The 15,043-nt window shown below is 46.7% G+C and overlaps 1 protein-coding gene across 5 annotated transcripts in view; it reads right to left on the bottom strand.

Annotated features, from left to right (window-relative positions):
- LOC133345104 (acid-sensing ion channel 1-like) overlaps positions 1 to 15,043 on the bottom strand; it is a 107,575-nt gene that overhangs the window by 24,421 nt on the left and 68,111 nt on the right. For all 5 annotated transcript variants that reach the window (XR_009755409.1, XR_009755410.1, XR_009755408.1 and 2 more), the window contains 3 exons: positions 6,545 to 6,695; positions 6,317 to 6,444; positions 4,565 to 4,715 (listed from right to left, as the gene is read on the bottom strand). Coding sequence is in view for 2 of the 5 variants with exons in the window: in XM_061555583.1 (XP_061411567.1) it covers positions 4,565 to 4,715; positions 6,317 to 6,444; positions 6,545 to 6,695 (430 nt within the window). In the remaining 3 variants the exon portion in view is untranslated. The remainder of the gene's footprint in view (positions 1 to 4,564; positions 4,716 to 6,316; positions 6,445 to 6,544; positions 6,696 to 15,043) is intronic.

Raw genomic sequence — 15,043 nt, 5'->3', positions numbered from 1 at the left:
ACTTTTGTCTTTTCATGCATATACTTATTACTATTAATTTATTTCCGATATCTTAGGTTAAGGGGTAAGTTTCTTGATCCTAGGAATTCGTATTCCTTGGTGCCTGGATGGTTATATAAGCGGAATATAGTTTACGGTGAATAGCGTTAACATTGATGTTATGTGCGATATTATGTATTGTGATGTCTTTAACTTAACTTGTTTGTCAGGGCTTTACTGACACGAAGTTGCATTCCATGGTCCGCAGTCTTTGCCCCACCCTATCTCTGCTCGCCGTTGTTGTTGCCTGCCGTTAATTCAAGGCCTCATTAATTTCCGTCACTCCTGAGTAGGTGAGGGCGGTTGAACCTTGGAGTCAGTTCTGGTTTTTGTCTGCCTGCTTCTTCTTGTGTCCCCTGACCCCGGGAGTTATTATTCTACTTTATGGCCTGTCGAAGCCCCACTCGCTGTTGCTGGGCTGGTGTTGTTCCCGGCTTTTTGCTTACGTTTGCAGTTCGCCGTGCTCTTGATTTCCTTCCCTCTTCAACCTTATATTGACTATTCGCTCCTGTCTGGGTGCGATTCAATTTTGACTTAGGAAGGTTCTGATTGTCATATGCTTCGGGTCGAATTGTATAGAAAGTATTGAAGTATGGAAATAACATTTCATATTGACTTAATAATGGTGATGGTTCAGTAGGCGTAACTTGTGGCCTGGTTTAATTGGAGTGGGTGTGAATATCGATAACTTTAGCCTACCCTGTTGTTAAATTCCGACTTTAACGTTACTTTAATAGCAATACAGAATAATTGAGCTTTTTGTCTTAACTAGGCGAATGCGAACTTCTGGTGACCCCGCAGCCTTGTTGTTCAGCTGGGTCTGCCTCCTTGAGAGATATACACCACTCTTATTCTCGTCTCACTGTGGTCATCCAACCTTCTGCTCTGGGAGTGTTATTCTTACTTTCAGGTCAAAGGCCCCCTCACATCCAGACGCGCAGGGTTGTTTACATCAGCTCCCCCCCTGTGCACGTGTTCTAACTAGCTCGGAATTCCTGAACACACAATCAGTGATGATTCCTGGCTTTCTGTGGTTGTGATTTAGACAAAGGCGCCTCTGTTTTCTTCCATTGCCTTTGAGTCGACACTGCCCTATTATTTGCCCATGTGCTGAGGTCATAGAATTCGTTTTGACTTCAGTAATATTAACATTCAGTATTGGATTAGCAAATGGGCAATGGTTCATTGATGTAGCTCGCAGCCTGGTCTCCAGTTTGAGCGAGCGCGAGGATCGATAATTTAGCCTACTCTGTTGTTGAATTTCGAATTTTGACGTTACTTTAAAACCATGCAGGATGATTGGGCTTTTGCCTTAACTATGTCTGGCTGACACTCCCACTGTCTCTGCCGCCTGCACGGGTGACATGTGCCCGTTCATCAGGCCTTATCTTCCCTTGAAGCAACGTTGTAAATTCTGCCATCCTAGCCCTCCTCCGGTTCATTACTTAACAACACCTGGTGTTTTGCAGTTTGCTGCGCTTGGTGTGTTTCACTCATTAAAAAACAAGTAAAAAGATAATATATAAAAATCATCAAATATTATTAATCTCAATTATGGAAGAAGGGTTAGTATACAACAGTTCCTTAATGGCTATGTTCTGGATAAGGGGACTCCTGAGTGCCTCTCGATGGATCGGGCCAAATTTTTTTCCTCCAAGCTGCTGCGTGAGATCTGCGACCTGCTGGAAACAAAAAAAGGTTCGCACATCACCGTACCAGCCGCAAATGGATGGCATGGTCGAATGCCTACACCGGACTCTGACCTCTATGTTGAGTCACTTGGTCAGCGAGTCACAGGTCGATTGGGATTTGCATATCCCTGCGGTTCTTGCCACTTATAGGATGACCCCTCCCATGTCCACCGGCTACTCTCCCTTCTTTTTGATGTATGGGAGACAGTATGATCCTCCCATCGACGTCCAGTTGCAGGACGCGCCCGTACCGAAGGTGTTAAAAATTTCTGATACGATTCGGTTCATGATGGGGAAACCTTTTGAGGCGTGGTAGGCCGCCAGTGTTAACTCTTGGGCCAGGCAGCTGGCCAACGAGCGGCTCAAAGGTGCCCGAGTTTCCATGTGCGATTGGTTGTTGGGGGACAGGGCCTGGTTGCATTGTCCGCAGGTGCCAGTGGGAACATCACCCAAATTGCTGAAACCTTGGAGAGGGCCGGTTGATGTGGTTCGGGTCATGTGGCCACAGTGTGTCCAGGTTCAGTTTGGTAAGCAGAGCTGGTTTTTGCACCCCTCTCAACTGAAACTGTTCATCACGCTGTGTGAGTTTGTTTCATTTCCATATTGAAGGGGCCGAGTGTCGCGTGTGGCCAATGAGCTGGGGTGTGTGTCTGCTGACGCGGGTCCTCAGGGGTGTTTCTGTTCTAACCCCAGGTGGCGCGCGACTGATGCCTCGCTCGCGGCCGCTCGTGTCGGCCACGCGTGCTCGGAATGCTGAGGACCCGACGACCCGGCCTACTGCTCTTCGTGAGGAGCCGGCTTCGTCGGGTCAATTTCTTGCCCCCCTCAGCCCTCCCAAGTTGGGTCGAACCCAACCCGTCTGGAGGACCGGCATCACGGACTCGTTCAAAGACTCGATTTGTGTGGTCCCTGCGCATTGCACACTCGTCATGGGCTGTCGCGCTCGCGGAGTCGTGGCGAGTATTTGGCTGATCCTGCTCACCATCGAGCTGACGGGTGTTATTACTCATTGTGGGTGGGAAATGCTGATTTCGTGCGCCACGAATGTTGGTTCGACCGGTCGTTTTTTTGTCTTTGTGTATATATTGTCCAGTTGGGTTGGGTTATTTATTGCTTTGTTATGTTGTTGGAGCACACTTGTTGTTTTGTTCTTTTCACTATACGTCGGTTGCTTACTTTGGGGGGGAGTTGACAGCCAGGACAACTGGAAGCTATGAAGGGGGGGGGGGTGATGTAGTGACTACGCTTGTCACTGTATGGTACCGGGGCTTGCGAAGCCACAGCCGGTAATGTGTTGTCATTACGGGCAGCCCGGGTTACGGGATGTAGTACCAGCCCTAGCGGGGCTTGGGTGAGCGCTGGTTTGCGCGGAGGCACCGCGAGCAGTGTGCGGTTCGGGCTCCCCGTGAGGAACTGAGAGGGAGTGTCAGCCAGCCAGGGTTATCTTGGGTTATGATATGCTGGTTGACTTGCTGTCACGTGACTGGATGATATTGGAAGGGGACCACCGTTGGACGGGGGCCGTGGGGCGGTCACGTGGTTCAAAGGAGCTCTCGGGAACCTTTGAGAAGGAGCTCGAGAGACCTGGAAGGTGGGCGGGGTGAAGGATGGAGCCAGCCCCAGTCCGGGGGCATATAACGAGGGCCCCGTGAGGAGCTCAAGGTTCTTCGTGTGCTGGTGTTACGAAGATCCACGTCGGGGAGAAGAAGCCTCTAACCACGCGGTCCAGGGCCCCGTTTGTGGTCCGGACCGGGATAGCGAACCGTGTCTAGTTCTGCCGTAGCGTGGTTGGATGGGCATTCGAGACCCGAGTGTAGATCGTGTTGTGTTGCGTGTTAATGCGGAATAAAGTGTTGCTCCCAAGATAACGTCTGCGACTCAGTTGGACTCACTACACATGTAACCCTTTTCGGTAGCTGATGAAAATTCAACTTACGGAGAATTAACTTGAGCCAGCGTAAGATACCAGTGGGTGGTGTCACCAGAATCACACCTGGCCGTCTTTGTCTCCCCAGCGTTTTTAAAATTTTCTTTTTTCCTGATGACGACCGCTTGTGTTGCAATCGAAAAGAATATGAAAAAGTCATATAGGCTGTGTTGATCTAGGAGAGGTTCAGGATATCTTCAGATACCAATTAGCAAGAGTGTATATGGCCAGACTTGAATTTGGGTGATTGTAATTGTTGTGTTGTGGGACTGTGCATGCAAGTATGTGGGTGTAACAACTTTGGGGAGCAGTAGTACAGCGGTTAGCGTGTTTTTCCATGAACCTGGCAACCCAAGTTCGATTCCCGCTCACGGCCAACACGAGTGACCAGTCATGAGCCTCCTCTAGGTCAACTCAGCCTAAAATGAGGACCTGGTGCGGTGTGTAAATATTGTCACTAATGAGACAAAGGCGGCCGGGCGTAGTGCTGGCCACCCACTCCCTCGTGTGCCGTGCCGGCCTTCATGGGCGCTCGCAAACAGCACTTGCCCCCCCCCACACCCTGGTAGTGTAGTGGCTGGTACACTGCACGGCCAATATCGGTGATGTATATTTGAACCAATTATGGGCCTCCCCTAGGTCGACTCAGCCTTAAGTGAGTGGCTGGTGCAGTGAATAAATATCAGTACTGGGGAGACAAAGGTGACTGAGCGTTGTGCTGGTAATGCCACCGTCTTGATCATTGTGCCGCCCTTATAGTTGCTCGCCGACAACATTTTCCCTGAGAGTCTGTATGGCTGTACGGAGAACTGTGTAAAACTGCTTTTAATGTTAATTTTGTTGTCCTTCCAAGACGGTTGGTTACGTAGAGTGTGAAAGAAGTTCAACATACATACATAATACCCACCAGGCATGTGCACCATGCGGCAGTTGCAGTTCTCCACCAAGTAGCGAGTCTCGCAGTCGATCTGGCATGCCGCGATGCTGTACGTGTCGAAGAATTCTGACTCGGGCGGCGTGTCCTTGCAGTCCCCCCATGGGTAAGGCAGGTAGATGAGCTGGGCATGTCGACAGGAGGTGTCATCACCATCACCCACATGGTCATCATCAATATCAGCAGCAGCACCATCAGCAGCAGCTCCATCATTGCCAATATCTGCTGAAAACGACTACCCTCAAACAGCTTAGGTTCAGCTTATGTGCAGCACTCGATAGCAGATATACTTAAAACCTATGGCTCATCAGAATAAATATTACTCAGCGATGTAGTACCTTAAATGCTGACAATAGTCTTAATCGAGTGTCTTAAGGATGTCTCTATGCCTGCTGCCCCCTCTCTGCCTGTGGGCCACGGCGGAATGCTAATATTAGCAACTCTAGATGTGACACTGCATGGGGTCGGCCACAAATTACAATTTCGATTTATATGCAAATGTTCCTTTTTATGAAAGGCTATGTGGATTATTGCCATGATTGAAGATGGAGAGGTTTCCCTTTGGAACAGTTTAAACCATGAACACTACGTGAATATGCTCTAAACATGATAATGCGATGAACAGTGAGGACAATAATCTTTTGATAACAAAACTCTTGAATGCAGAATGGAAATTACAGTATGTTCTGGCACAAATAAGCTCATATTAGGACACACGAAACTTTAATCTGTATTCATGGAAATGCATATTGTACATTTTAAAAAATGCCTTGTTTATATATTTGCCTACCTCATGAGATTTATCGTGAGTGAAATATATTTTCTTTGTATTCTTTCATTTGTGCCTATATTTGGTCGCAAACATTTAGATGTTATGTTTGTCAACTAGTGTGCCATGCCAGAACGGCTGGGCGGGAGTTGGACAATACTTTTTTACATTCTTTTAGTGTTTCAAGGAATTAAATGTTTGTCATGTTATCATAATGAAAATAACTACAATAGTAATTATTGCTTTGCAACTTTGTGCAAGTGCTATATATTTTACAGGTATTGCAAAATCAATTAATTACATGCACATGTATTTGCAAGGTCAGTTTCTTTTACTTGATTTTAGATACATGTCAATTACCCTTAAAAGGTGTGAAAAATGCACTGAATTATCCGTATATTTATGAGCAAGTAACGGGAACACCATTTGAACGCTTGTCAGCACAATTTCAAATACTTACATCGTCTCGCGAATATTATCAAAACATACATTTATGAATTGTAATTTAATGAAAATTGGCACATCAGATCGAACTGAAGGTTGAATATAGCATGACAAAGGCAAATATTCCCCGTATAGCCTTAACAGACTTTTGGGGCAAGTGTTGTTAACGAGCACCTATGAGGACTGACACGGGGGTGGGTGGCCAGCACTTCACCTGGCCGCCTTTGAATTTTATAAATTGATTTCGACTCGGCAAGTGGGCAGTTTGCAACGTGTACAAAATAACCAAGTGGAGTGCAAGGGGCACAAAATAATACATCGGATTCACCATTGCACTCCAAGTCCTCATGAGTGAATGACATTCAGCCTCTGTATATTTGTAATATTGATATTCTTGAACTCATGTTTTCACGACAGACTTCATATTTTACCTAATATTTGTATTTGGACATAAGCAAGAAATTATTTCTCTTAAACTGACTTGAAGCAGCCTGCACAAAGTGAACACTCACCCGCTGCTCCTGGCAGGACACGAAGGTTTGGAAACCCGGGGCCACGCCAAAGCCCAGTTGGTCGATGAAAGGTGGCTCATCCTGACTGTGGATCTGCACCTTAATCCCGGCCTCGAACGATGTCTCGTCTGAAAGCAAATGGGGGATCAGGGCACGGGAATACATGGCGCTCACATAACCGCAGCAGCCACAGAGTCGATGCATTGGCACGTGTGCATGCCCACTCACCGGTCTCGCCCCACACGGGCAGATACTCGTCCTGCTGAATGTCCAGCATCATCTCCAGCCCGTTGCCCATGCCACCCTTCATGCTGGTGAGTAGTGGACGCCCATCCTTGCCCGAATTAAAAGTGTAGCACTTTCCGTAGCGGGTGTATACCTTGCTCATGCACACACGCACAGAAAATACCAAATACAGTATGGTTTTGACATTAACCAGTGGTCGAAATTGGTCAAAATTCAACGGTACTCCATACCGGCACTCAACACTAAGAACATATACTGTCTTGTTACTTTTCAGAACGGTTCCTATTCATACACTCCGGTGTTTCCGTAGAGGGCAAACGGCAGTTAATGTCGGCTGCAGGACGAATCAGTTTCTTACTGGCGTCTTCAACATTTCCATCTGGAGCACTGATGTGAACAAAATATGCTATTCGAAACCTTGCTAATGAAGAGCAGCGTTATGACTTTTCTTTTGCATAAGGGTTTATGGTCCATGTTAAAAAGCAAAACAAAAGGACAAATGAGGTATTTCAGACAATATGAAGAGATGGAAGGAGTGTATTTTTACGTATATATTCCGATTTCTCTTACAGGTGACCTTGAAAAAAATAACTGGCAGAAGGCGATTGGGCCTCGTGCCTTGGCTTTGGGGAGCCAGTTGATGGTAATGAACTATGGAACACGTGCTATGGAATGCACCGAATCCACTCGGCACTTGTCACCTGTACCTAGAGTGTGTATAAAGGATGCTTGAAGCACCCGGGCTGACAAATTACATGCCAAGCATAGAAAATGAAAACACGTGATCCATATCATCACGCAGCTATCCGAAGAGCCACATGCTGCAGTGACAGATATCAAACACTAATGGTAGCCGTTAAAAAACCCACATTGAAGCACACCATGGGTTAAACAAACGGATGTGAGAAGAAAATATGGTACGACTGGAAAATGCAGAAGCTCAATTTTTTTGTCGTTTCATATTCCACGAAAAATTGGTGTTTGGTTGTTTGTTGACAGTAAAATGTTAACTTGTTTTGCATTGGTTAACCCCATTACATAAATTACAAGATCCCCCTACCAAGAGAACCCACAGAGACCAACGAAAGCTCGCTTTGCACTGGATCAAATACAAACGTAGATAACAAAGGAACGGTGAAACAGTTATTGGGTTTTTATGTGTTCTTTCTGCAAAGCCAGAAACTGAGCATCAACCCTGCAGGAATAGACACTGGGTACATAAAAATAAACCACAGTTGCATTCTTCAGTGACTATGCGATGTGCACGATTGTGTGAATAAATTATGTGGTGATGTTTAGTTGGCAGTGGTGCACAATTAACAAGGAAACTCGACATTCGATAACGCTGCCTCAGAAGGAACATTTACAACAGAGCGATATATATTTATATATTTAAGGCAGTGTTATTTTTATTTTGTATATGTGGGCATGATGTGATTGTATACAGTAGTTATATACAAAACTGGAAATAAAAATTGTTGTTCATACGTAGAGCAAATACACATCGGGCCTATCCAAAATTTTTACATTAAATGGAAATAAACGTATCTGATGCAGATGTGATGCTAATTCCTCCTGTAATCCACAACACACCGCATCGGCGCAATTTTTTCCAGATTATAAGTCTAACCTCTGTGGTGGATTACAGGATCTGTGACATCTCCCATATCAGAAAGGATGATTGAATTTCTGCTGTCACAGAATAAATTAACTAAAACTACAAACAAGTAAAAAAGAGGCGAGATGCTAAAACAAATATTGTATATACAGAATTCTGAAACATTATTAGGAAGAGAATAAGGAAATAAATCCGGAACACAATATACAAAAAATACTGAAAATGCCACAGAAAACAATGGGAGCATCAAATCAGTAAACAGGTTGATTATTGGAAATAAACAAATTGTAGCTCATATCACAACTTCAATTTACATCCTGAACATTAGGGCAAGAGGTGAAACGAGGGGGCAGTGGGAACAGGGAGAGAAACATGGGGGTGGGAGAATGCAAATAAAATGAGGTCATGGACAAAAATAAAAATGAGTGTGAGGGAAGCAGTTGGGAGGACCAGGGAGAGGTTGGGTTGGGCAGAGGCGACATTATCAGCGGACGGCTGCCTCAACCCAAAGGGAGGCCCAGAGCGTGAGAGATAAGCACAGCCCTCCGATTAGCAGGGTTGGCTACATACGGTGTGAAAGAAGCTCAACATACATACATATGTAATGACAGGGTGCCATCTGTTGACCAGGAGGGATAATCATGAGTATGGGTGTGTTATATACTAGAAGGGGGGCGTAACTGGGGTAAAGGTAAAAGGCGGGGTCAGCAAAGGAAGCTTCTGCTCAAAGGTTCTAGGAGGCGTGGCCGGAGGTTCGGGGCTGTCGTGGGGTCCAGGTCCTGGCTGCCGTCGCTGTATTTTCCGTCATCTCTCCCTGCAGCCGCAGCCCGAAGACGGATGGCGCATGATGATGGCGCAGCTTGAGCTCCTGCGGGCGACGGTCTCGCAGCTTGTAACGCTCATGACGGTGACTGCAACGGCGGGTCATGCTACACCGACCACGCCGGAGAAGGGAATAGGCGCTGTTGATCGGCGTTCCGGCGGAAACGTCCATGGGTCCGGCGGCCGCCATTACACGTGGCGCAGAGAACACGCGGTCTGTGGCCGCCATTACGCAACGCACGGGAAAAACATGGCCGGAGGCCGCCATTTTACGACATGGGCGTGAATCGCCAGAAGCGACGCCCGCTCCAGAAAAATGTGAAAAAGGGACCGATTGGACCCGCCGATTAGCTCCTGTCAGGGAATTCGTCGCCACAGGGGGTGATTGAAGTGCCTTCACCTGGCATTTTGAAGCGGCTTTCCGGTCGGTGAACTGGACCAAGGAGGAGGCACTGTTGACTCTGCCAACAGCGTTAGATGACGAAGCCCTCGTGGCGTTCCGGGCCATCCCCGCGGAGAAGAAGGCTACTCTTCAAGGGCATATGCCAAGATGGCAGAGGTGTATGAGTCACCTTCCGACACACGCAAGAAGTTTGTGCAGCGGAGGTGAGGGGAGGGTGAAACGCCTCTCGCCTACTGCAGTGCGTTGTTAGTGCTGGGAGAGGCGGCGTACCTCGCAGTGGACCAGAAGACCCTCGACTCGCTCGTTATGGGGAGCATGTTGGTGCTGGCGTGGGAGATTGGGGTCGTCCTGCCGGTGGTTGATGAAAATGAGCAGACATCCCGTTGAGCCGCCAGATGTCTGCAGGCCCATGAGAACTTGCACCGGTGGTGCCAGATGGTGGCGTGGACGGGGGAACCCATCCGAGATGGCGAGTCGGATGGCTGGTCGCCGCAATATGTCTGGGGACAGCCAGCCGTGGACCTGCTGCCGGACGGAGATGTTGCGGCCGTGGTCCCAGCGTGGAGTCGGAGTCGAGAGGAGGCCACGTGACGTCCGAGGAGCTGGAGACTACGCGAGGAGGGGGATCGCCTGCTGCGGAGGCCCGTTGTTACCTGCTTCCGTCAGAGGCGTAGCTAGGATATTTTGCACCCGGGGACGAACTATAATATATAATATTGTATTTAAAGAAGCAAATTTATAGAAATTTTATTACATGGCTCACTCAGTCACTGTCGTAGACTGGTTGACATAGTCTAAAAAAATATATTTTTTTCTTAATTTCACTGTCGCAAACTGGTCAATCACGTAATCACAATCTGTTTTTTTCAATGTTCCTCTTTCAACGCTAAGAAGAGCAAGATCGCTGAGACGATCTTGTCCCATTGAAGCACGCAAATACGATAAAATAAGTTTGAATTTGCTGAACGACCACTCACAGCTTGAAATTGAAATTGCTATTGTTAATAAAATTTGCAGTGAAATTCGAAAATTCGGAAATATGTCGTCTCCATAAAACACAATAAAACCAAGAAGATCCAAAGGAGTTTCTGGTAGAAGAACTCCATTCCGGTTACTGAGCAGCATTTTGCAATCTCCAATTGATGTCGGTGTCATAGAAATTTCCAAAATCTGTGCAATTTCGACAAATTGCATCGACATCTGTGTTGGATAGAAGAGTTTTGACGTCCAGCAGGAATCCAAATTTTGTGTTCAGGTCTTTTAGTCGTAAAAACCGTGTTGACATCTCCTGTTGAAGTCGATAAAATACGCTCTTCATAACCCGCACAATTTCTTCTTCTGCTGAAAGTCCTGCATCTCTTGCCAGTTCTCCTGGAATCTTCCGACGTCGCCTAATTCTTATGTCCACATCGATCCCCCAGGCTGTGCATCTTGTTTTGGCGTTTTCTACAGCAACTTGGCTCAAATCATCACGAAGCTTGACAAATTCATGCTCCAAAGATTCAAGATCAGTTGCTGCTTCCTTGAAATTCATAGTAGGATCCTGTAAGCGCTTCTGAACACGATCAATTTTTCCAAGAATGACATTCCAGAAATGTAATAAAACTATGAAGTTAAAATTTAATACGCATGCCTGTAACTGTTCTGCATCACTTCTGGTTTCAGGCGTCATAGTTACGTCCTTCGATAATTTGTCTAGCAGCCCTACTAGTTCATCCAGTCCTTCATAGATAGCTTTAACAGCTTCTGATCGTGCACTCCAGCGTGCATCTTGTTTTGGCGTTTCTACAGCAACTTGGCTCAAATCATCACGAAGCTTGACAAATTCATGCTCCAAAGATTCAAGATCAGTTGCTGCTTCCTTGAAATTCATAGTAGGATCCTGTAAGCGCTTCTGAACACGATCAATTTTTCCAAGAATGACATTCCAGAAATGTAATAAAACTATGAAGTTAAAATTTAATACGCATGCCTGTAACTGTTCTGCATCACTTCTGGTTTCAGGCGTCATAGTTACGTCCTTCGATAATTTGTCTAGCAACCCTACCAGTTCATCCAGTCGTTCATAGATAGCTTTAACAGCTTCTGATCGTGCACTCCAGCGTGTTTCAGGCCGTCGTAGTTTCTGCCACCAAAAAACAGGCCAGTGACTAAGGTTGAAAGACTGCGCCTGTCTGTTGTTTGGGACGTTCTTCCATGTAAGTTCTTAATAGGCGCGCATACCAAAATGTAATTACATGACATGTAGGCTATGTGTGGCGGGATATATACACTTTTAGGTTGAGGTGTAGATTTGTGCAGTAGTTTCAGGCTGCCGCACCCGCCTCAATAAGTTATAATGTAATGTTGTAAGCCTTATTTTGGCGCCCCTTTACCTTGGCGCCCGGGGACATATGTTACCCCCCTGCCGCCCCCTAGCTTCCATTGCGGCCAGCCGTGGCATGTCGCACAGGGGTGTCATAACCAACCTTGGCCCCCGACGACGGCTTCGGCGCCCTCAGCTCCGCCGACGGCCGCATCTCAACTCCAACAGGCGAGTCGCGACACACCAGACACCCGGCCCATTTTACCATCTCAGGCATCTGGGGTTCCACGGGTCATCTCCATCCCGCATTGCACTGATAGTGCCGCCGGGTGGCAGGGGCTAGCTGCACAAGGGTGGCCTAGCTCAGGTACACAGTGGAGGAAGTTGGCGCACCGGGTGATCGCGGCCGCATCGGGTTCCTCGGCGGTGTCGGGCTCCATCCAGGGGATCGAGGTACGTGTCCTGGTGGACACAGGTGCTTCCGCCACCATTATATTGGACGTGACTTTTAATTTGTTGCCGCTGAGGAACCAGCATGTTAAGCATGCGTCGCGGCGAACGGAGGGAGTATGGGTATCATATGGCAGATAGAGGCCCGCGTCGAAATTGGCGAGATTGCGGTGGTTGGACCTGTGTTGAACTCAAGGACGCTGGCGGGTGCCCTGCCTTTTGGAAACAGATTTTTTGAGCAAGATGCCCCTCAAGATCCTGATTAATCAGGGCTATGTGGAGATGCCGTCGGGCCATAGACTGTTTTTCTTGCAGTCTCCACACAAATGTGTGGTGGCGAGTGTCATGGTCCAGGCCCTTGCCAGGGACTCGGTGGAAATCCTGCCAGGCTCGCAGATGTTGATACCATTGCGCTACCACAAGCGATTGCGAAGTACTGACCCGGAGGCGGGCGTCCTTGTGACTCCTTTCAATACAATGACCCGTGGCCTAGCGCTGGTCGGCGCACAGACGATCCTTTGCCTGAACCAGGAGCCATTCTTACAGGTACTCAATGCTGGCCCACGCAACGGCCGCATGTTGCGAGGGTGCCGGGATCGCGCACAACGGGATTGTTGGTGCGGTGGAACAGAGTGTAGGATCGGACGAGACGTGGGCAGAGGCGTTGTGTCAGGAAAATCCGCAGTTGTCCTAGGTGCAGCGAGGAGAATTACGGTTGATGATGCGCGAGTTTTTGGAAGTATTTAGTAAAATTAAGTTTGATATCGGCCGTACCTCCCTGTTGCAACACTGCATTGATATGGGGGAGGCCTGCCCGATTCGTCAGAACTCGTATCGGTTGAGTCCATTGGAGAGAGAGCATGTTGTTGAGTATATGCGAACGCGAATCGTCAGTCTGGTTTAGTCTGATGACTCATATGTGACGCCGTTTCGCGAGGAACCCCCCCCCCCCCTCTGCTTCGCGCGAAGAACTTTATTCCTCCAATAAATCTCACACACGGACACACACGGACGCAGCTGTGTCCACGCACACAAACGAAAAAAATTATATGGTTCCGGCCCTTTGAACTCGAAAAAAACAGAGTGGATTTTCCCGATATAAGCCGAGGCACAATCCCATCAACGATATACCACCGGGGGTCAGCTCACCACCGGGGGTCAGCTCACCACCGGGGCTCAGCCCTTCACCTCGTCTCGTCACCGCCAACGAAGGAGCATCTGCCATCACCCAGTATGGAGATGTTCGCGTAGCGACGTGCATTGACAAGCCGAGGTCTGCACCACCTAAGAAGCATCGCTACACCGAGCCACCAAGGTGCGAGTGAAACTGACGGAGATTCCAGTTATCATTCTCGAGCCAACGACAACCCAGCAACGAACGAGAGCATCATTCATCGCCAGAGCGACAACGAGCAAGCAACCTGGAGAAAGGGCGGAAATCGCCAAGCGTCGACCAAGCGAGCAAAGCAGAGAGAACTAAGCAGTGGAAAAAGCCTGATCGAACGGTCGGGAGGAAGAGGAGAGCGCCATCGAATGCGCCATGTGTTTAATACACACACACAGATCGACCAGCACCAACGAGAACCGACTCGTCATCCAGCAGTGGAGAGAGAGAGTGCCCGAGCACACAGAAATAACCTTTTAAAAGTATACACCGAAATGTAATATCTAAAACACGGAATGACACCTGAATCATTCTTCCATTCAATTGAATTACCGAACCAGTATTGTCCAATGACACGTGTATTCATGGTGCTCCAGTTTCCTCACACATATATAAACATGCATTAATTGGCTTAAAATATCTTAAAATATAGGGAATGGCAAAGCTTGTGCAATTGTTGGTGTGGGCTCAGTATCTTCCTGCCTTCCAGCTTGTGTGCTCACCCGAAGACGGACGCTTGTGTTTCGACTGAAACGTCGTGTTTTATTTTATTATTTGTTCTATATACATGACTTTACCGAAAGAACCAGAGAGTTTGTGTGAGGTTCCTCAGCAAATGCGAGATGCAATTTGTGATGGTCAAAGAGAACAGAATTTTTTTAAATCTATAAGCCAACAACCACAAGCTGACTTTAGGAAATATTGTTCAACTTTCTCGAAAAAAACAATGTATTTCAAATAGCATTTTGACTACCTTTCTAGACTATGGAAATGCATTTAACTAGTGGAAACATATGCTGTGTTCCAAGCTACCACCAACAAAGGGGCATATACTGTAATAGATTTAGGAGGGGGGGAAATACACTGTAATTGCATGCAGGAGTAACAAATGAGAAAAGTGGGCACGGGCAGGATACGTTGTTAGCAAAGATGATGACCAGTGGTTGAGAATAACAACTGAGTCACAGCCAAAGGAGGATGGCCATACCCCTTAGTGTTATCATGATAATTTACTGGTAGGTGAGGCAAGAACTGGTGGTTCTGTATTATTTCTGTTCAGTAAAGATATCTAAAGTGCTAACTTTACCCTCAATGTATTGTTAATGTACTTGTTAAGATTATTAGTTAAGGCCAGGTACGACAGGCAAAAATAATAATTTTTGTTCAGTTTGTCAATTTTTATATTTTTTTATATTTTGTTTCTATAAATTGTAAACTAAATTGTAAACTTTCATAACTTGCACACCATTATTACCAATAACTGTGTTATTACCAATAACTTTGTTATAACATTAAGTACTGGTGGTTATTGGTAATAATTGATCATTACAATCGTAAAAACTAACTATATTTATAAAATAGTTTGTTTTTTATGATTTTAATCAATTATACAAACTTCGCCAAGTAAACAAACCCTTAATTAGCGATTTTAGCATCTTTCATCACAATTTGTCTCCGAATTTTAAGAAATAACCTAGTTGCATTGCATATCATTGAAA

The sequence above is a fragment of the Lethenteron reissneri genome, chromosome 21 (assembly GCF_015708825.2).
Source record: "Lethenteron reissneri isolate LAM-NWPU_2019-01 chromosome 21, ASM1570882v1, whole genome shotgun sequence".
In the NCBI taxonomy this organism is placed as follows: Eukaryota; Metazoa; Chordata; class Hyperoartia; order Petromyzontiformes; family Petromyzontidae; genus Lethenteron; species Lethenteron reissneri.
Note: the sequence above shows the minus strand (reverse complement) of the source record. Positions and strands in the feature narration are given on the sequence as shown.